Below are 22269 nucleotides of genomic sequence, written 5' to 3'. Positions count from 1 at the left end.
TTTCTTTTAAATATGCTTGTATTTTTTTAATTGATTCATAGTATTTTGTACATATTTATGGGGGGTTACATGCACAGAATATGTAATGATCAAGTCGGTATTTAGTGTATCCATCACCTTGTGTTTTTATCATTTCTGTGTCTTGGGAATATTTAAAGTCATCTCTTCTAGATATTTTGAAATATAAAATACGTTTTAACCATAGTCACCCTCCCCCGCTATCAAACATTAGAACTTATTCCTTCTATCTAACTGTTCGTTTGTACACATTAATCAACTTCTCTTACTTCCCCACTCCTCTTTCCCCCCACACCCTTCCTATCATTCTACTCTCTACCACCATGAAATCAACTTCTTTTGCTCCCACATCTAAGTGAGAACATGTGATAATTGTCTTTCTGCGCCTGGCTTATTTCACTTAACCTAAATCTCCAGATCCACGTTGCTGCAAATTGACAAAATTTCATTCTTTTTTATAGCCAAATAATATTCCATTATATATATATACCACATTTTCTTCATCCATTTATCCATTGCTGGACACTTACATTGATTCCCTGTCTTTGCTGTTATGAGTAATGCTGCAGTGAACATGGAGTGCAGGTATCCCTTTAATAGACCTATTTTCTTTCCTTTGGATAAACCCAGGAGTGGATTGCAGGATCTTATGGTAGTTCTACTTCTAGTTTTTGAGAAATCTCCGTAATGGCTATACTAATTTACATCTCCATCAACGGTGTAGAAGAGTTCTGTTTTCTCCACTTTCTTGCCAGTATTCTATTATTTTTGGTCTTTTTGATGAATAACCATTCTAATTGTGGTTTTGATTTGCATTTCTTTGATGGTAGTGATATTGAGCTTTTTTTTTTTTCATGTGTATGTCGGCCACTTGTATGTCTTCTTTATTTATTTACACATGTGTATATTTTTAGAGATGGGATTTTGCTGTGTTACCCAGGCTGAGCCCAAACTCCTGGGCCCAACCAATCATCCCGCCTCAGCCTCTTAAGTAGCTGAGACTACTGGCACTTGCCACCGTGCCCAGCTGTATGTCATCTCTTGAGAAATTGCATTTGTATTATTAGTTTGTGTTTGTAGATGTTTCTGCTTATCTCCTTCCTAAACAATAGTCTGTTGGATACATAACTTATTAGCGCTGTGATTAAGTTGATCATCTTTGAGAACGTAAGATAGTAATAGCAGTGAGAATCTTTTTGTCTCGTGAAGTACTTGATTAACTTTTGCAAGATTTTTTATTAAACATACACTGTTTTAACTTGGCCATGTTTTCCCAGCCTTTTAGGGCCTACACTACATGAGCAGTATAATGAAGTTGAATATATAATTGCTTTAACTTTTTTTTTTGAAACGGAGTCTCACTCTGCTGCCCAGGCTAGAGAACACTGGCACAATCTCAGCTCACTGCAACCTCTGCCTCCCAGGTTCGAGCAATTCTCCTGCCTCAGCCTCCTTAGCTGAGATTACAGGCGCCTGCCACTATACCCGGCTAATTTTTTGTGTTTTTATTAGAGGCGGGGTTTTACCATGTTGGTCAGTTTGGTCTTGAACTCCTGACCTCAAGTGATCTGCCCCCGCCCCTCGGCCTTCCAAAGTGCTGGGATTACAGGTGTTAGTCACCACAACCAGCTGTGTCTTAACTTTTTTATGTCTTAAAGTAAGATTTTGCACTACTACATAATAAAATGAAATGTTGGAGTTTTCTGTTGGGTTTTTTGTTTTTCTTCCCCTAGCATTCTATTAAATAACTCTTCCTCCCCCATCTGTTTCTCATCAGGTGTCTAATTGTAAAATTATTTATGATTAATTTACTAACAGTTAAAACTTTTGGTGGTATAAAATTTGTTTAGTAATTTGTTTTTCATTTCCTTAAATCATATATTTAAAAAAAAAAAAAGATTAATGAAGGAGGTTACCATTTCATGCTTACCTTTTGCCAAAAGAGTTTTTCTTTTTTTAAAATACTTATTTTGTCTGGGATTTTTTTTTTTTCCTGTTTGTTAGTATTTTAAAAAATCTGCAGAATTGACTTGCTTTCTCAAGATTTATTTTTATAAAAAATGTATTTTTTTTGGAAAATTGATTATCACCTCGTTTTAGTTAAAGTGTTAACTGAGAGCCATGAGTATTGCTGACCACAGTGATACTCAGCATATCTTTATTGGTCGTCCATTGATATATTTTAACACCCTAAATCACTTTGTTCTTCCCCAATCTGGTAGAAATAGGTAGTTAGGATACCACCTGAAAAATTAACTCTGTTTCTAAAACTGTACTGTTTTTACCCAATAGAGTAAATAATGATTTCTGCCCAAGAAGGATCTAAAATAAAACAAACTTTTTTTTTTTTTTTTAAAGAAAGAAATGAATGTAAAAGAAATTCAACATACATGTATGGTCATGTATGTTCTAAGATCTGTTTGATTTTTAGAGGCAGAAGCAGGCATTTCTAAACATAGTAATCTGTGGTAGGCGATGGTGCTAATAAATTACATTTAATGCAATGCTAATTTTACAGGTTTATAGATTATTTGCTGATCCATGATACTAAATAGTAACCATAGTGCCATTCATTAAGTAGGTAAGGCCATTGATAAACTGTTTTAATTCCACAGTCCAATCGTTCTACCATGAAACTTCTAATAATCTTTTTAGAAAGGATTTAAGACAAATTGGCTTTATACCAAAAATTATTCTTCAGTAAGTCCTGTTATATGTAGGGTATTATATATTTGAATATATATATATATGTTTTTTTGAGGTGAAGTTGTGCTCTGTCGCCCAGGCTGGAGTGCAGTGGCGTGATTTCGGCTCACTGCAACCTGTGCCTCCCGGATTCAAGTGATTCTCTTGCCTCAGCCTCCTGAATAGCTGGGACCACAGGTGCCCACCACCATGCCCAGCTAATTTTTATATTTTAGTAGAAACAGGGTTTCACTATGTTGGCCAGGCTGATCTCGAACTCCTGACCTCAGGTGATCGACATTCCTCGCCCTCCCAAAGTGCTGAGATTACAGGCGTGAGCCACCATGCCCAGCCTGTATTTGGATATAATTATTTAAATGTATTACAAGGAAAACATTGTCTAAAAGTTAGAATAATTCCACTTGGTTAAATATATGACCAGCTGTGAGCCTCATTATATTCCCCTAGTCAAGCTCTTAGTTGGGATTAGGGAATAAATGTTTCCTAGTATTGTTTTTCTTGTCTTAATATATAGCAGTTTTATTTATTTTTTTAACTTTTAGGTTCAAGGGTACGTGTGCAGGTTAGTTATATAGATAAGCTCTTATTACAAGAGTTTATTATACAGATTATTTCATCACCCAGGTACTAAGCCAAGTACCCAATATTTTTTCTGCTCCTCTCCCTCCTCCCACCCTTCACCCTCAAGTAGGCCCTGGTGTCTGTTCCCTTCTTTGTGTTAATGAATTCTCATCATTTAGTTCCCACTTGTAACAGAGAACATGCAGTATTTGGTTTTCTGTTCCTGCATTACTTTGCTAGGAGTAATGGCCTCCAGCTCTACCCATGTTCCCATTATTTTTCATGGTATAGCAGTTTTAATGCTCTGCATTTTTACTACTTTTTCTTTTGTGTGTGTGTGTAGTGGGGAGGAAAATGAATCTTAGCTACAGGATCTCTTACAGACTCTCGTATTTGTCACCCTTTTAATAAGTTCAGTAGAAAGATGATGGTCAATTGCCAGTGCTATGTACATAGTGAACATGTATCCAGTATAAATGTTAAGTTCCAGAAATGTCAAAGACTGTATAATCCATATTATCCCAATTTTGTTAGGTGGGAAAAATATAGAAAAATGTCTGGAAATAAATTATCAATGGTTTTAATGTTTTTTGTTTTTTGTTTTTTTTTGGAGACAGAGTCTTACTCTGTTGCCCAGGCTGGAGTGCAGTGGTGCAGTTCTCTGCCTCAGCCTTCCAAATGACTGGGATTACAGGCGCAAGCCACTACGCCTGGCTAATTTTTGTATTTTTAGTAGAGACGGGTTTCACCTTGTTGGCCAGGTTGGTCTCGAACTCCCGACCTCAGATGATCCAGCCACCTCAGCCTCCCAAAGTGTTGGGATTACAGGTGTGAGCCATCGCGCCTGCCTGGTTTTAATTTTTTTTTTTGATTTGTTTTTGTCTGGCAGACTTTTCACAGGGAATCTATATTGCTTTTATTACTGGGGGTGGGCAGGTTGAAGGGTGTAAATGATGAGCAAAAATGTTACTTTAGAGGCCAGAGAGTGACTCTGTCACTCTTTTTAAAATAGATAATACACGCATATGGTTCAAAACCAGAAAATATAAAAATATGTGCATCAAAGTTTTTTCCTCCATTCTGTTCTTCATCTGTCTGGTTCCCATTCTCGGTAGATAACCAAATACAGATTCTTATTCATCCTCTCTTTTTTTATTTTTTTAACATTGATATAGCATATTATAAATCTTGCTGTGTGCCTTTTAATTTATCTGAGAGATTATTCTGTATTAAGTATGCAAGGAGCTTACTTTTTTTATGGCTGCATTGATTGTGTGGATGTACCATCCTTTATTTAAACAGTTCTGTATTGATAAGAATTTGGCCTGTTTTCAATATTTTGAAAAAACAATGTGCAGCTTATTTTTAAAAAATAAGCTAGCCAGAGTTTTTCCTTTTTGTAGATGTAGTTGAAAATTAAGAATCAGGTTTGATAAATAAGTTGAGCCATTAAATTGTATGCTGCTGTTTAAGGATACAAACACACGACTCTGGTGAAGTTGGTTTTCTTGAGGATTTCAGAAGCATTACTTGTTGTAATCCATGTCGGTATCATTGGAATAATTTTACTGCACCTTAAAGCTACTACTTCAAAGAAAAATATTGATTTGGAACTTAAATTGGCAACTTTTCAAAAAGGCCTGTTGTATTACCTCATTAGTGTACCTTGTATAATGAAATTGGAGAGGTTCAAACAAGGATAGCTAAAACAATGGGAGACAACTTTTACATGCTAAGAATAAAATAAAGTTATATACATTTAAGTAATAATAAACTTCATTATTTAATAATAAGCATAAATAAATTTAATAAAAAATAAACAAGACTTCACTGGCAACTTAAATCTGTAAACTACAACTATCCAACAAAGTGAATTTGTACTTGTACATTATATCCCGAAATGAACATATGGACCTTAGTGGGAATTAGAAACTTCCTACAGGGGTCAACCCCCAAATTTGACACAAGAGGAACTAAAGCATAGAGAATGAGTGATTACCTGAATTTACAGGACAAATTTGTGGGAGAGTCAGAACTAGAGCCCAGGTTTTATAGTAGTTCTTTTAGGATGCTGAAACACAAATGTGACTTTATGATAGCTCTACTTGGGAAATATAATTTCAACACTGAAAATTTAGGACAACTGTTTTTTTTTTTTTTTGAAACAGTTTCGCTCTTGTTGCCCACGCTGGAGTGCAGTGTCACTATCTTGGCTCACTGCAACCTCTGCCTCCCGGGTTCAAGCGATTCTCCTACCTCAGCCTCCTGAGTAGCTGAGATTACAGGCACGCGCCCCCATGCCCTGCTAATTTTTTTTGTATTTTTAGTAGAGACAGGGTTTCTCCATGTTGGTCAGGCTTGTCTTGAACTCCGGACCTCAGGTGATCCACCCCTGCTTAGCCTCCCAAAGTGCTGGGATTACAGGCGTTAGCTATCGTGCCCAGCAGACAGTTGTTTTGTTTTGTTTTGTTTTTTTAATTCTAACTTCATAGTTAACAAATCAGCACCCATTAACTTGTGTGAATTTTTTTAAATGGATAACTCTATCAGTAGCTAAACCATAAATGGCTACCTAGGATTCGAATCATGTGGTTTTTAAGGATAATGAAACACTGCCCACACCTCATAGTGTGCCCAGCATCTGGTCAGCTGTTAGACAAGGCTCGGAAAGCATTGTTAATGGTAAGTGTTGTTTTCCTAAAGTACATTTCTTAGGGCTTCTATTGGCAATAGATACAAGAGTAAGTAAATGAACTATGGAACTGATCCTGTTCAGCAGTAGCTACATACCTGATACAGTCAAAATTGACCCTGGCTGCTGTGTGTTGTGTTATTTTGGAATGTTTACCCACCTTTTATTTTAATTAACCAAACACTAAGCCTTTTGTAATATCCCAGGCTGTCGGAATACACAGATGAATAAGAAAGTTCCTGCTTCTGAGAAGTTCACAATTTGGCCTGTTTTAACATACAGAGCTCTATGGTAGAGAGATGCATGTCATATGGATGCATGTCATATGGAAGCATGACAAAGAAAAAAAAAATTAGTTTGCTAAGAAGAGTGTTGCTAAGATGAGTTAATGAACGCATTTCCCAGCAGTATTAGGGCAGGGAAGTGTCTTAGGAGAAAAGCAGAAAGGTTGTTAGGAGGGAAAATGGTTTAGAATTCTAGCAAAAAGAGCAGTTTATGCCAAAGCAGAGATTTAAAATTGTGTGACATGTTTGAGAAAGAGTAGATTTTGGTTGTGTGGATGGATCACAAATTGCTTGGGGGAATTATCAGGACATGAGTAGGTTGAAACTATTATTGAACTTTAGGGGGTTTTTTAATTTTTAATCCCTTTTCCAACTGTTCTTGTAGAACAAGTGCTTGTTTATTTTTCATATATTAAACTCTTCATTTGTTTTTAAAGCATTCTTTATATACTAATTAAAATTTCACTTTCTCTTCTGTTAAAAAAACATTTAAACTTTTACAAATTATTATCTCTTTTTCATTTGACGTAACTATTTCAGTTTAGCAATACTTACTCAATACTTCTAGATTTCCTATTCTGAGTGATGGCATCATGTGTTACCAAACCTTTGATAGTCATTATGGATCACTTTATTTTCCATTATCTTGTGCCCATATGGGCACTTTTATTTCACCTCCCTAACATTGTTTAACATCTTCTGTGTTTATTCCATCATTTATTGTGTCCCCTGCCTTTTCTCCTCATTCTACTTCTTGGGATCAGGCCTTCACAGCTCCTGGCCAGACTTAAGATTATCCAGTGGACTACCTCATTGCTACCAGAGTACTCTTCCAGAAACACAAATCTGATTATTTCCTTGTAAAATCTTTTAGAGGCTCTTTATTGAATCTAATCTCCTTGCAAGATTTCTGTTGTCCTCTTCCTCTGTTCAATACCAGTTCATCTTTCATCAACCCTTTACATAACATCCTGTGCTTCAGCCCAAACTGTTCATACTATTTCAAGCTTCCTTGCATTTACAGATTAATTGCTTTATTTCAGCTGCCCTTCCCCATTGCTGGCGATTCCTATTCATACTTTTATACCTGACTCGGGTATCTTTTTCCTTCCTCTCACTCAGAAGTAGTTGATTACTCCTTTTTGAGATGCCAGTGGACTTAGTATGTGTGTCTATTATTTATTATATTATATTACAGTTTTGTTTGCATATCTCTTCCTTAATAGACAATGAGTACCTTGAGGGGAAGAGTTGTTAATTTGAATTTGTGTGAGCAGTAATTAATTGCTGGCATATATTAAAGATCATGATTGTTGAGTATAAATAGTAGAAGCACCTAAACAATAGAATTTTTCTTCCAAAGACTTCAAAACATTAGTTTGAAAAATTATGCCTGTGTAATAACTGAAGAATAATTTGCAGTAATGCACAGCTTGTGATAATTGATGCAGTGGGGTGCAAATGATGGATTAGTGATGTCATGATGGCTGGTTCAAGCCATACGAACATGGCATTGCAGATCATAACAAGGGACTGCCTATTTGTAGTCTATCAGTAGAATATCAGTTGTGCCAATTCTCCTGTATTTTTATATTGTAGCAATAACATTTGTTTTAAGAGTTGAATTGCAATTATGCAAAAACGTTATACGTGCCATTTCTTAATCCATATGATATGAAAAACCAAAAGAATATAGTCACAAAATGTAGAGGGCTGAATCAAATCTTGTCTCAGTCATTGTTTTGTTTTGTTTTTTGTTTTTTGTTTTGGAGTTGTAACATCTAAAGTTTAGAAATCTCTATCTGAAATCTATCAGGTCCCAGAAGTTACAGGTAACTAGTCTTATAATAAGTATTCCATGATTGAATGACAAGACACTCTGTGAGAAATGACAGGAAATGTCAAGGATCCTGTTTTTAACAGTGTTATAATTGGTTCAGTAATTTCTAGATAATTGAAGTTAATCTCCTCCCTTTCTAAAATACTGTTTCTCATTTGCTAGGAAGCTCCAAAACACTAGTCCTACTGTTGTCATGTATACCTTTCAGCTTCTACTTTCCTCTTCTCAAAACCTGACCTAATTGTTTTTTCTAATTTGTTTTGAGCCAACAAACCAAAAATAAATGGACTCTGAATTTTTACTTTGTGATCAACATAAATCAGAAATACTTTTCATTTTACTTCTAGGTTCAAGGCTGCATTCTGAAGGTTTAGGTTGCAAAAAAAAAAATAATTCTCTGGTTCAGCGAGCTATTCCTCTATCTTTTTCAATGGTGTTAAGTGAAGTTTTTATTTTAGTTATTGTATGATAAATCATATATGGTAAATCCGTTTGTATTTGTTCCAACTTAATAAAACAATTAGAAAAGAGCTGATTTCCAAAAGTATAGAGTAGGTTTTATAGCTGTGATTCTTTACTCCAAGTCTTCCCTAAAGAATACCCTTAGGCTGAGATCTGAAATGATATGCAGTAGTTAACCAGATGAAGAGAGGTAGAGGTAGAGGTGGAAAGAGACAGGAATAACACATAAAAGTGGGAGAATTTGGCACTTGTTAAGGCCATTGAGTTAAGGCCAGGATGGCTGCAGCAAAGTGAATGAGGGAGAACTTGATAGGATATAAGGCTGGACACCGGAGTCAAGTTTTGATTATTTCGCTCTGGGTTTTAAGAGGAATGGGAACCATTTTTGAGGAGAGGAATAAGATAATTTATATTTTGTGAGAATTCTTTCACCTGCTTAACCATGAGGATATTAGGACTTAAAAAGGAGAATGAGAAGGCTGTTAAAGTTTGTGGAGAGATGAAAGTAGTTGGGTAGGGTAGGGTGGTAGCAAGCAGAGGGTTGGGGAGTGGATAGATTTGAGGTTTATTTTGAAGGTAGAGTCAATAAGGACTTTTATGTTCCAACAAATAGTTACCTTCCATTGTTTATGTTGTTACTACATGTACTATTCTCTTTATCCTCTCTCGTTTTGTCTAGCGGGCAAACTTCCATTTATCTTTCAAAACCCAGCTTTGAAGCCATCACTGTCACAGCATCATTCTGTGTATGGTTGGCTTGTTCATTCTTTACTAATTTCTCTTTTTTTAGCTTGATCAGTTTCTTTGTTGTCAAGCCTAGATTACAAGGGTTAAGAAGTAAATGAGTAATTATGAAACTTACTACCTAGTTTCATCAAGTGATTTTCATATGTTAAACACAACGGAATTCCAGGTCTTAAATCTGTAAGACTGACAGACTCATGTCTTCACACGAGGAAGGAATTATCCTCCAGAGGGCGCACATTACAAAGCCACTCTTGATTACTGAAAAATTCATCTTGTGTTAATGTATTTTTGAGCTTTCGAATAACTTATACACAGCATACCTTTCTTCTCTCCTATGCTTTTATGAGACTGTAACATAATTTTTCATAAATATCTCATAAAGAAATTTGTTACCTGTATTTGGATTTAGAAATAACTATAAAAACTATTCTTGTCTTTTTTGTGTTTGTTTCCAGGTACTATTCTTAATTTGATATAAACTTGCCCTTTGTAATGACTTATAGCTGAGAAGGAAATAATCTTTATCTTATGACTCATAAGATAATGATTTCCATTACACCAATCCATGTGTATTTTGTAATCCTCGTTATTAGACTGAATGTCCTGGAACTGTGTAAAACTCTTGTTTACGCTACAAAATAGTTGTTTTATTCCAGTTTTCCCTTCTGCCTCGTTTTTTTCCACTAAGAATTGAACTCATGTAATGGAAAGTCTCATAAAATTATATAAATCCATTTTGTTTTATTTATTTTGATTTGTTATAAAGCTGATTAACATTAGTATAAACAGCTGTTGTATAGTGCACATAAAGCAAATATTCTTATTAACATAATTATATTTAGTGCTAGATGACTTTGCCATGTGTAGATTACTATCCTAGCTAGTTTTAAACCATGTTACAATAATGAAATTTAGACTTGGGGAATAGAAAAAATTTATAGAACCAAAGATTAATAATTAGAACACATCTACATTAGGTTTCCCTCAGATTTCATGACCAATGAAAGCTTAACCACTACAGAATTGGGGTCATTAACCAATATTAGGTCTTTGCATTTTTCTTTTATGTTGATTCTATAGAAATTTTAACTTTCATCTGGAAGAAATGATTATATTCTGCTATACACCCTCTTCCTTTCTTCAACCCCTGGTTTTATATAACAGTTGAATATCAGTGGCATTTTATGTATGTATTCGAGGTTGTTTTGTTTTGTAAAAATATGTGGTGTTTCTGTCTTAACAGCATTCACTGTTTACATTGCTATGTGTGGGGTTTTTTTTTTTTCTTTTAATATTTCTTTCTTTCCAACACAGGAATACTCTGAAGATAGTAACTCCGAGCCAAATGTGGATTTGGAAAATCAGTACTATAATTCCAAAGCATTAAAAGAAGATGACCCAAAAGCTGCGTTAAGCAGTTTCCAAAAGGTTTATATTCTTTTCCATTTGATTCTGTGTGTTAATTTTTTTTTTAATGATATACTAGAACAAATAAGTCCCAGGTGATTTTATCTCAGAAATGTGTTTTGAATACTTAATTATCCTATCAGTTAGCATTAGACAGCACAAGCATATGTTTCAAAAGGGTTATCCTGATGTTTTTTCCAATCAAGCTGTCTATGGAGCAGGGCCATTGTCCTGAAAAGCTAGGCTGGTTCTGGCAGAAGAACCACCAACATGATGGTCAATAGGTATTATCACTGCAGTCTTGTTTCTTTTAGGGGTAAATCACACAGTTGAGGTTTCATTATTATAAATAGCTTGATTTCTTGACTTACTGTTACACTTACGGATTATTTTTACCATAGGTTGATTATTCGGGGGAAAAAATATTTCAGGAACTGTATAGTAATCAAGAAGTAGCTCTTAATTTTCCTGATGAAGGGACTTTAAGCTTGCTCATGCTTATGTAAGCATCTTACAACTTGTTTTCTCTAGAGACTTAAAAATGACATTGAGAAATGGTGGTATCCTTGGGGAAATGTTTTTTATGTAGATAGTATAAAATTAATTCAATACTTACACATTGGACATCATTAGAAAATAATATGTTAATATTAAGATAAACTAAAAATTTCTTCCTCTTTTTAGGTTTTGGAACTTGAAGGTGAAAAAGGAGAATGGGGATTTAAAGCACTGAAACAAATGATTAAGATTAACTTCAAGTTGGTAAGATTTGTTTTTGAGGGGAATTAAACTAATGAAATAAATTTTTCAGGTAAAAACCTCATTACGACAAAGTACTATTATATCTACTTTTCTTAAGTACTACTTTGGGTGTGTTTTTCTGTTTAGTCTGCTTTGCAGTTAGAGCTATAGTAAATACTAAGTTAAAAAAAAAAGATTCTTCATAGGATACAGAAGTTTTCTATTTAAGAAAACTTATTCTTTTAGATGCATTTACAGTATTGGGCTGCTTTTTTTCCCCCCGTTCTGTCACCCAGACTGAAGTGCAGTGGTGCGATCTTGGTTCACTGCAACCTCTGCCTCCTGAGTTCAAGCGATTCTCCTGCCTGAGCCTCCTGAGTAGCTGGGACTACAGGCGTGTGCCACCATGCTCAGCTGGTTTTTTGTATTTTTAGTAGAGACGGGGTTTCACCATGTTAAGTAGGATGGTCTCGATCTCCTGACCTCGTGATCTGCCCGCCTCGGCCTCCGAAAGTGCTGGGATTACAGGCATGAGCCACCATTATTAATAGATTGACTTTTCCACAAAGGATTAATGTTTACTTTGGAGTTTTAAAATTCTCCTGTTTATTATAAAGGGTTTCTCTTCCATTGACTAAGGCCAAAACATTAGCATTATGCTTATCTCTTCTCATTGTCTCTTACCCCACAAATAATCCATTGGCAAATCCACATGGCTTTATATCCAGTATGACTGCTACTTACTGTTTCTACGTCTACTACTCTGGTCCAAGGCACCGTGATTTCTTACCTGGATTATTGCAATAGCCTCTTAACTGGTCTCCTTACTTTCATCATTACCCTGCTACAGTTCTCCACAAGTAGCAGAGTGATCCTTTTAAAATGTAAGTCAGATTATGCCATTCTTTTGCTCCATATCTTCTAGTGGTCCCCATCTCCCTCAGTAAAATCCAGAACTCTTACCATGACCTACAAGTCCCTATGTAAGCTCATCCTTTGCTGCTGTTTTATTTGCTCCATCGCTGGCCTTCTTGCTGTTCCTGAAGTCATCCCAAGCACAATCCTGTGTAAAGATTTGTACCTGCTGTTTCTTCTGCCTCAGAAGCTCTTCTCTGTTGTAACCGTACAAGTTTTTTCTTCATTTGATTCAGGTGTCTGCTCAAATGGCACCGCTTATCAGGATGGCCTTCCCATGACCACCCGATATAAAATAACATTCTTCCCATCATCACTTAAATTTCTTCTTTGCTCTTTTTCTTCTTTGCATATGTCACCATGTGATCTATTATTTTTTGCCCCTCTTCACACCACCCCTCCCCCCAAGTAAGTTGTAAGCTCCATGAGAGCAGAACTTTGTTTTATCTGTTGTTATATTCTTAGAACCTATAATGGTTATAAGATGATAGGACTAGGTACAAACATGAATCTTAGATCACTAAAGGAGAAGAAGAACTTTTAAGAGAAAGATAAAGTTGAAGCTCAGATTAGCAGGGAGTGAAGCAGTTGGAAGGTTCAGAAACTATGGCAAATAGAAGAATAGCTGATATGTTGCCACTTTCCTTTTCCCCTATTTTTGTATTTCCCATATGATATGTTTCCTGTTCCTCCCCATTAGCTTCTCTATCCCATCTGACTAGTACTTGTTTCCAGGTAACTTCTACTAATCTTGTACCTCCTCTTTTTGAGGTACTCACTCTGGTATCGTTTATCTCAGCTTTAAGAGGAGGGGCAGTCCATGGCATCTCCTACAGAAGCTGTTTACAAAATGTTTTTGTTCATTTTTTCCCCAAAATATATCAGAATAAGTGAAAACACGTTAAATGTTATTAAGTATATTGTATATTGCATTTAAATCTAGTTAAAGAATGAAAATTATCTGCATTATATTTACCCTTTCTACTCCTACTGCTCTGATACTCTCAAAACATTTCTATGTTGCCCAGAGCCCCTGTGCTTTCTTTCCATTTTTTGTTTGCAAGAATATTAAACACAAACATTTACTGTATTCAGATTAATAACTTAGAAGGCTGTGGAAGAAGCACCAAGCGTTTCAAGGAACAGAAATTTGTAATTAAGCAATCATAGTGACATTAAGGGCTGAATGTTTAACTCGTAGGTTCTGTGATTTGAGATAATACCAAGAGTCCCTATAGAAATTTGCTATTTTAATGTACTAGCAGTGGTTTCGTTTTGAATCCATTTGAACACTGTGTTACCCTTAAGACTTGGTTTTGCCATTTTACCTTGAGCAGAGTAGGAAGGAAGGAAGGGAGAGGGTTTTTTGCATTTTATGTTATTTTGTCTACCTTGCCTACCTTTTGTTTGCTGTAGCAGCATCTGTGAATAAGTTATGGTTCACAAGAGTGATTTCAGCTTCTGTACCTGCCCCTCTCGTTTTCTGATTGGACTCAGAGTAGGACCTATGTTGTGTGTAGTGATTTTAGATAGCAAAAAGTTGGAAGAGTTCACTATCAACTGCTCTGGGACCAATTTACCTACTCTTCCTTCAGTCTTTAATTATAATGTAATTGTTTTTTGAATGAGCTATAAATTATAACATAAGGAGATAAATTCAAAACTGCAACTTTTTTTTTTTTTTTTGAGATGAAGTCTTACTCTATTGCTCAGGCTGGAGTGCAGTGGTGCAATCTTGGTTCACTGCATCACTGCAACCTCTGCCTCGCAGGCTCAAACTATCCTCCTGCCTCAGCCTCCAAGTAACTGGGACTGCAGGCGCATGCCACCACACCTGACTAATTTTTGTTTTTTTTGTAAAGACGAGGTTTCACCATGTTGCTCAGGCTGGTCTCAAACTCCTGGACTTAAGCGATGCTCGTAGCCTCTCAAAGTGCTGGGATTACAGGAGTGAGCCACCAAGCCCAACCAAAAACTATAACTTTTTGCAAAACTCCTATTTCAGTGCCAAAGTACAGCTTCAAAGTTAGGATAGTCGTATTTCTTTGATTTCCCTTTTGCTACAAGATATGTACTGTAATGTGGATTTAGCAGCTCACTGACAGGATGTTACCTATCATTTACCCCCACATGAAACTTGGAAACAAAAATGGTTGTGTATCATATATATTTCCATAGTTCTATCCTTTTTTTTGTCTCATCCACCTCTACTGTTTTATTGTAATTCAGTTCTTGCTTAGAAGGTTTCAGGGATTGTTCTCCAGTTTTCTAGTTCTTCATGCTGTGCCTCCGGGCAGAATATATTGTCATAAGCAAGATAATTACAACATTATTAGTTTATTCCTCACCCTAATAAATACATATGTTTAATTAGTCAAGGAAAGGAGCATTTGTATCTGCCAGTGCTTCATGTCTTTGATTAAAAAAAATAGAATAGAACTCAGGAAAAAAAGAGATTAATAGCATTTGCAGATTGTGAGGATTGTGGATGCAGGTTATAAGGTTAGACTCATAAATTGACTTACAGGATATACTTAGGACTGGTAAAGCTCTCCCAGAATAAGTCTCAGTACGCCTTTATTTTTTAGACCATTCTTATTTCCTGGAACAACATCAATAGTACAAATACAAGGAATAACAACATTAACTATATCTACTGTTGAGTAGAACCTTAGATGGGGAGACTTTTCTTGATATGAAATTAGTATTGATGCTTGAAAAGATTGTTTAATTTCACATTTTCATATATAGCCAGCCAGTTATAGGGAGAAAAGAAACAAGTAACTCTTATTGCAGAGCTTCCTGAGGAAGGGATAAAATTACAGGGGAGAATATAGCTAATAACCTGCATAGCAGGTACCCAAGGCATTTGAAAACTTGGATTTTGGTCGAGTGCGGTAGCTGACACCTGTAATCCCAGCACTTTGGGAGGCCGAGGTGGGCAGATCACCTGAGATTGGGAGTTCAAGACCAGCCTGACCAATATGGAGAAACCCTGTCCCTACTAAAAAACAAATAATAATAATACAAAATTAGCCGGGTGTGGTGGCACATGCCTGTAATCCCAGCTACTCGGGAGGCTGAGGCAGGAGAATCGCTTGAACCTGGGAGGCGGAGGTTGTGGCGAGCCAAGATCGTGCCATTGCACTCCAGCCTGGACAACAAAAGCGAAACTCCGTCTCAAAAAAAAAAGAAAAAACTTGGATTTTATTTGTGTGTTTTGGCTTATGAATATTTTAGTAGGTTTTATGATTTAAATACGTAGTACAATGACAACTTCTGAAATTTGGAAAATTTAGCAGTTGTTCTTGTTTTATAAGCTAACTTTATACATTTGGTTTGAGTAATCTAGTCATTTCAAATTTAAGATAATGTTTATAATGTTCCTGTCATACATAGTTCCTCTTTTACAAAACTATATTAGGAACTATATGAACTACATTTCATTATGTAGTGGTGTATTCTGTAACCTTAATCATGTGTACATATTTTAGTACCTAAATTTGCATCTGATAATTCATTTTTCTTTTCTCACAGACAAACTTTCCAGAAATGATGAATAGATATAAACAACTATTGACCTATATTCGGAGTGCAGTCACAAGAAATTATTCTGAAAAATCCATTAATTCTATTCTTGATTATATCTCTACTTCTAAACAGGTTAGACTCGATTTTCCCCTCTTAGCGCTGTCAGTGTGTCTATTATTTATAGTAAGGGCTTTGTTCTTTGCAAATGAAAAGACCTAGAACTTCTATTTAAGTAGTTATGCTAGTTATTAGTGTGCTTTAAAAATGATAAGTACTATTTTCCTGGTTATATTACTGATTATATAATAGTAAAAGGTAATAACTCCAGCTTGATCTCTTTAAATAATTGCTTCAGATACTAAATCTGTAAACAACTTTTCAGCCTTTTGTTAGACTCCTATACAGTTGCTACCACGGACCCTTCTAGTGAATTCCATTAGCACTTCAGCTAGCCATTCTGAGGTGTTAAATACACTGAATCACAGGTTATTTGTATGGATTTGGTTATATTAAAATCTTTGAGAAGTGCCTGTGCTCTTATCAGTTAGTGTTTGGCATTACTCAACAGGTGCTCAGTAAATGCTTCTGCAAAGGATGGGTGGATAATGAAAGAAGAGCTACTGATGAAAGAAACTAAAGAAGGTATTGGGAGTGATAGTGCTTTCGTTATGAGTCTAGATTTTGGTTGTTAAGAAAACCAATGATTATTTTATATATTTTTTTGCAAGATAATTTTTAATTGGGTCATTTGGTCTTATCCTTGTAAGCAGTATAGTCCTCAGTTTTAGTTTTTCATCCTCGTACTCTGTGATATTTGGGTACAAGATATAGTCTCTATATCATTTAGTATTTCTTAGAATATTTGATTTTTTTGTACTCATGATCAAAGAATGTTCAGATCAAAATCAGCCTTACGTTTAATGTCTTTTCTAGTAGATGTCATTTTTTTCAGGCAGTTTCTACTCTTTATATTTAAATTTTATGTAATGCAAATAGAGAAAGGTAAACTTACATGTTTTGTTAGAATATTAACACTTAACGACACTAATTCTAGAGTTAAGTTATATATCGTGGAGCTTTCCTAAAGTGGGGAAATGTTTTCCAACTCTTAAAAACGAGTGTCATCAAAACATATTTGGTACACTGTTTATAAATACTATGCCAGTAATTGGAGCAAGGAGAGGGAATCGAGTGATTTTGAAACTTCAGGACTGCATGCTCTGTGTGCTGTTATATGTAAGGTTTTTGTCTTTTGAAAGTAACAACAGATACTGGGTGGGCGGTACTCAGTTCTATTCAATATGCCATCAGTAGTCACGCATAAATAGATGGTGTTTTCTGAAAATGTGAAATTTTCCTGCTCTTACAGTCCTCTTCTTGATCCAGTTAAGCAGAGAATTAGATATTCAAACAAAGGCAAAGCCAGAAGTAGGGGGAAGAGGGTGGGCAAGGGAACTTAACAAGATGTAAAATAAATAATGATTTCCATGAAAAAATGCCACACAGATTGGTGAATTGGTGGTGATCAGACATAGCTAAAATTATACTAGACTTTTCTTTCCACACACCTCCATGGTTTACCAGTGACTTAAAAGCTATGCAGTTGAGTTACTTAGTCACATTTATAGAAGAATGTTGAGGGAAGGAGCTTATTTGTTTCTTCACCAGCATGCTTAGTGTTTGCCACATTGTAGGCTCCAGATAAGGGTTGAGTGAATAAGATGTACACTGTTAATAACAATACGACTAGTTCTATGTACATTTCATTTACTGCTGTTAATATGAAATGAGTGGCTGATCTGAGTGGAGTGGTATTTACAGCTAATTGAGCACAACCAGTTACAGATTACTTTGTTCCTTCTCCACTCCTACTGCTTCACTTGACTAGCTTTTTAAAAAGTAAAATAAAATACAGAATGAATTATTAGTTTGGGAAGGACAAACGTATACTATTACAGCATGAGAACTTACCGCAGTATGTTTATATGGGGAAATATTTTCTGGGTTTTATAAAACAACCGATCATGGCACTTGTAAATTTGGTCTGTATTTTGCTTCAGTTTGTTAATTTTTTGGACTGTAGAAGACATTCAGTAAGATACAGGTAGTGTATCTTATGTGTATTAAAGTTCAAAGATGCACTTTTAGTTTGTTCAAATTAACTTTATTAACAGGTACAAATTTGCTGTTTACAATTATAGAATTCTGATTTTTTATGTCAGATGGATTTACTGCAGGAATTCTATGAAACAACACTGGAAGCTTTGAAAGATGCTAAGAATGATAGACTGTGGTTTAAGACAAACACAAAGGTAACAATTATAATTACTTACACTTTTCTTTTGAAAAGTGGGTGGGTGTTTTTAATAAAGTCTCCTGAAGATACACATCTTCTGTTGAAATCTTGATTTTAATAAGTTTGCTTTCTTGCAGCTTGGAAAATTATATTTAGAACGAGAGGAATATGGAAAGCTTCAAAAAATTTTACGCCAGTTACATCAGTCCTGCCAGGTAGCTTTCCCTTATTTTTTTCTGAATATTTCTTCATAATAAAAGTATAATGAATAATTATATTCAAAATATTGTTTAGGGATGTTTTTGTTTAAGCATTATCCCAAAAATAAAATTTAGAAAATAAGTTATAAAATTACCTTTTTTTTTTTCTTTTTTTTTGAGAGAGGGTCTAGCTCTGTCACCCAGGCTGGAGAGTGCAGTGGCGCAATCTTGGCTCACTGCAACCTCTGCCTGCTGGGCTGAAGCAGTCTTCCCACCTCAGCCTCCTAAGTAGCTGGGACTACAAGCGCACACCACCATGCCCAGCTAATTTTTTGTATTTTTTTGTAGAGGTGGGGTTTTGCCGTGTTGCCCAGGCTGGTCTTGAACTCCTGAGCTCATGCGATCCACCCACCTCGGCCACCCAAAGTACTGGGATTACAAGCATGAGCCACCATGCCTGGCCCCTCAATCTTTATTCTTTGTGTAATGAGGTACCAAGTATCAATAAACAAACAGGCCTGTTGTAATACTTGACTATTATATTGATATGTAGTTATATACCCTATGAAAACAGAGCCAGGATATTATAAGCATGTGTAATAAAGATATTTTTATGTTCCGATTTATATGAATCCTAGCAGCATTGTCCAACAGAACTTTAAGTGATACTGGGAATGTTCTATATCTGTTGTCCAATATGGTAGCACCAGCTATGTGTAGCTATCAAGCATTTGAAGTACGGCTAGTGTGACAGGTACTGAGTTCTTTATTTTCTGTAATTAATTACTTTAAATTTGAAAAGCCATATGGTCAGGACAGAATGGCTCTATAACTTTTTAACCAGGCTTTCATTTTATATTCCCTGTTTTGTCTTAACCAAATACATCATTTAATACTAGTTTAAATTGAATGTGGAAATACTGCTTTAAGTATTTTTGAACTCTTCCAGTGCCATGTACTATTTTTTTTCCCACCCCTCCCGACCCCCGCCACCATGTAGTATTATTTAAATGATATATGTGTCATTTCTGTGAATGGGAGAAATGATCAAGAGACTGTTCTAAATGAGTCACCTGCAGATACTCAATAGTTTTGTAAAGCGGATTAGTCACTTAGGAATTATTTCTTGTCTACACATTGTTAGGATGCTTTAGTCTGATTCATAACCAACTGGAGGTTCAGTTCCCTGTGAAATGGAAATGTTGGAGCAGCCATCTCTGAATGATGGAGGGTCTTTCAGTATGTATATAAGGAATTTGAGAAAATCCTTTGAAGAAGTTTTGCTTTAAGAACGTAAGAAAAATGCTATCAGGATGGTAAATAGCATTATATTACTTAGTACTTTGGTGGAAGTATGTTCAGGGAAAGATGAAGGATACTCTAGATGTATAAATTGTTTTGTATATTGTATGTTTTCCTCTGGTTATGATTCATTAGTGAATAATTAAACAGAATTTTAAGTTTGAAGACCCAATAAACAATAAATTTTGGCTTAGTGTATGTCAGTGTGAGATATTTATGAATATCTTACTGCTGATCATATTGCTATTTTTCATGGCCCACATTTCGTGGGCTGTTGGTCAATTTTAAAGGCATGCTCAAATGTCAGCACCTTTTTGTGATTCGTGTGACGTCCTCCAGGAAAGTTAGTCCCTGTTTCATTCTCCTAGGCACTTGGTTTATGCTTCACCTAGTCATTGTCATTTATATGGTAATTTATCTACTGACAGATGAATCTTCTACTAGAGTGTGAACTTTTTGAGACCAAGAACCTTGGGGTTTTTAACTTTGTATTTCCCCATGATAGACCCAGTACCTGGCATGTGGAAGGGACTTAGGAAGGGCTTTTTACTTGAATAAGTGGTTCTAAAGCAGTTGTGAAGATTTGGGGAAGACGATAATAAATCTCCTAGATAAAAACACAAACATTAAAACATTTCATACATACAGCAGTCCCCCCACCCCTTATCCACAGTTTGCGTTCCTCAATTTCAGTTTCATGTGGTCAACTTATTTCCTGTGGTCTGAAAATAAGATATGTTGAGGGAGAGAGAGATCACATTCACATAACTTTTATTACAGTATATTATTATGTGTTCTATTTTATGATCAGTTATTGTTAATGTCTTACTGTACTTGATTTATAAATTAAACTTAATCATAGGTATGTATGTACAGTAAGTTTTCACTTAACATTGTTAATAGATTCTTAGAAACTGTGATTTAATGTTGTTTTGTTCAACACCACATTGATGAGGGGAAAAAATGATTTCATTGTACATTGTTTTGCTTAAGGTCATGGTTTCCAAGAACCTATCGACAGTGTTGAATGAGGACTTACTATATAGGAAAAAACATAGTACTATGCATAGTTTCAGACATCCACTGGAGGTCTTAGAATAAGGAAGGACTACTGTACAAAAAACCTTTGGCTACTTTTTCCTTATCTAATAACTAAAAAGTGGAAAGGATGTGTTAGTTTCTTTTTGGCCATTACAAGTGGTATTCTTAGTACTGTAACTTCCAATTAAAATTTGTGTTGCCTTTTCACATGGAAATAGTATTATAAATGTAAGATTTCCAGGCTAATGCAAGTAAGAATTACTGTCTGAATTCTCTCTTGTCTAAAGTTAAGTATTTGCTTTCCTAGACTGATGATGGAGAAGATGATCTGAAAAAAGGTACACAGTTATTAGAAATATATGCTTTGGAAATTCAAATGTACACAGCACAGAAAAATAACAAAAAACTTAAAGCACTCTATGAACAGTCACTTCACATCAAGTCTGCCATCCCTCATCCACTGATTATGGGAGTTATCAGAGGCAAGTTTGGTTTGGAGAGGTTGGGCAGTGGCGTGGGGAGATATCAAAGTGTTTAATTAAACTCTTGCTTTTTAGAACTTAAGTGTATACCCTGAGGCCAGTACTCTTCAAGTTATAGAATTTAAAAACTGAGAGGCACTGAAATAGTTTTCATTTGGCCTTTATGAGGTGGTCAATCTTGTTATTACAGAATGAAAATGTCCTATTTTCTCGTGTCTTATTCTTCACAGAATGTGGTGGTAAAATGCACTTGAGAGAAGGTGAATTTGAAAAGGCACACACTGATTTTTTTGAAGCCTTCAAGAATTATGATGAATCTGGAAGTCCAAGACGAACCACTTGCTTAAAATATTTGGTCTTAGCAAATATGCTTATGAAATCGGGAATAAATCCGTTTGACTCACAGGAGGTATGTGTGTTTTAATTGTTAATTTCTCTTAGCTATCTGGAAATAAATGTTACTTCTTTTTTTAAAATGTTATTTCTTTGTACATATACTTAGTTAATTTTTTTCTTTACTGTGTTTAGGCCAAGCCGTACAAAAATGATCCAGAAATTTTAGCAATGACGAATTTAGTAAGGTAAGATTTTATATTTCAGTTAAGGTAAATTTCCTTAAAGCAATTCATAAAGCAGCGAGAGATAAAACTTTTCAGAACTCAGTTGATATTCAACGTTTGCCCTTTTGTATTTTCTTAGAAAAGTTTGTAGAATTTTTATTTTCTGAAGTTATTTACATGCTGTTTTCTGTAGCCACAAGATTTTATTAAGTATCCACTACTTAGTTTTCCTATTATGTGTGCGTGTATCTGTCTGCGCACACACACATGCACCTGCGTCTTTCAGTGGAAAATTGTGGATGTCTTAAAATGTTATTTCACAATAGTACTGCCTATACCTCTCTTAATCCAAAATGAAATTATAAACTAGTCCAAGATGAGTCAAGAATTTTCAGTAAGACAAGATGGCATAAGCATATTTCTTTTTTTTTTTTTTTTTTTTTTTTTTCTGAGACAGAGTCTCGCTCTGCCGCCCAGGCTGGAG

The 22269-nt window shown here is 35.4% G+C and overlaps 1 protein-coding gene across 3 annotated transcripts in view; it reads left to right on the top strand.

Moving 5' to 3' along the window:
• COPS2 (COP9 signalosome subunit 2) overlaps positions 1 to 22269 on the top strand; it is a 31847-nt gene that overhangs the window by 1462 nt on the left and 8116 nt on the right. Inside the window, exons 2-9 of one of the 3 annotated variants that reach the window (XM_011967300.1) lie at positions 10625 to 10738; positions 11402 to 11479; positions 15911 to 16036; positions 18106 to 18216; positions 18338 to 18415; positions 21051 to 21225; positions 21456 to 21634; positions 21754 to 21806. In XM_011967300.1, the coding sequence (XP_011822690.1) occupies positions 10625 to 10738; positions 11402 to 11479; positions 15911 to 16036; positions 18106 to 18216; positions 18338 to 18415; positions 21051 to 21225; positions 21456 to 21634; positions 21754 to 21806 (914 nt within the window). The remainder of the gene's footprint in view (positions 1 to 10624; positions 10739 to 11401; positions 11480 to 15910; positions 16037 to 18105; positions 18217 to 18337; positions 18416 to 21050; positions 21226 to 21455; positions 21635 to 21753; positions 21807 to 22269) is intronic. The other 2 variants (XM_011967302.1, XM_011967303.1) reach the window with 2 other exon arrangements.

This window comes from Mandrillus leucophaeus, unplaced genomic scaffold, assembly GCF_000951045.1.
Source record: "Mandrillus leucophaeus isolate KB7577 unplaced genomic scaffold, Mleu.le_1.0 Scaffold798, whole genome shotgun sequence".
Lineage (NCBI taxonomy): Eukaryota > Metazoa > Chordata > Mammalia > Primates > Cercopithecidae > Mandrillus > Mandrillus leucophaeus.
Note: the sequence above shows the minus strand (reverse complement) of the source record. Positions and strands in the feature narration are given on the sequence as shown.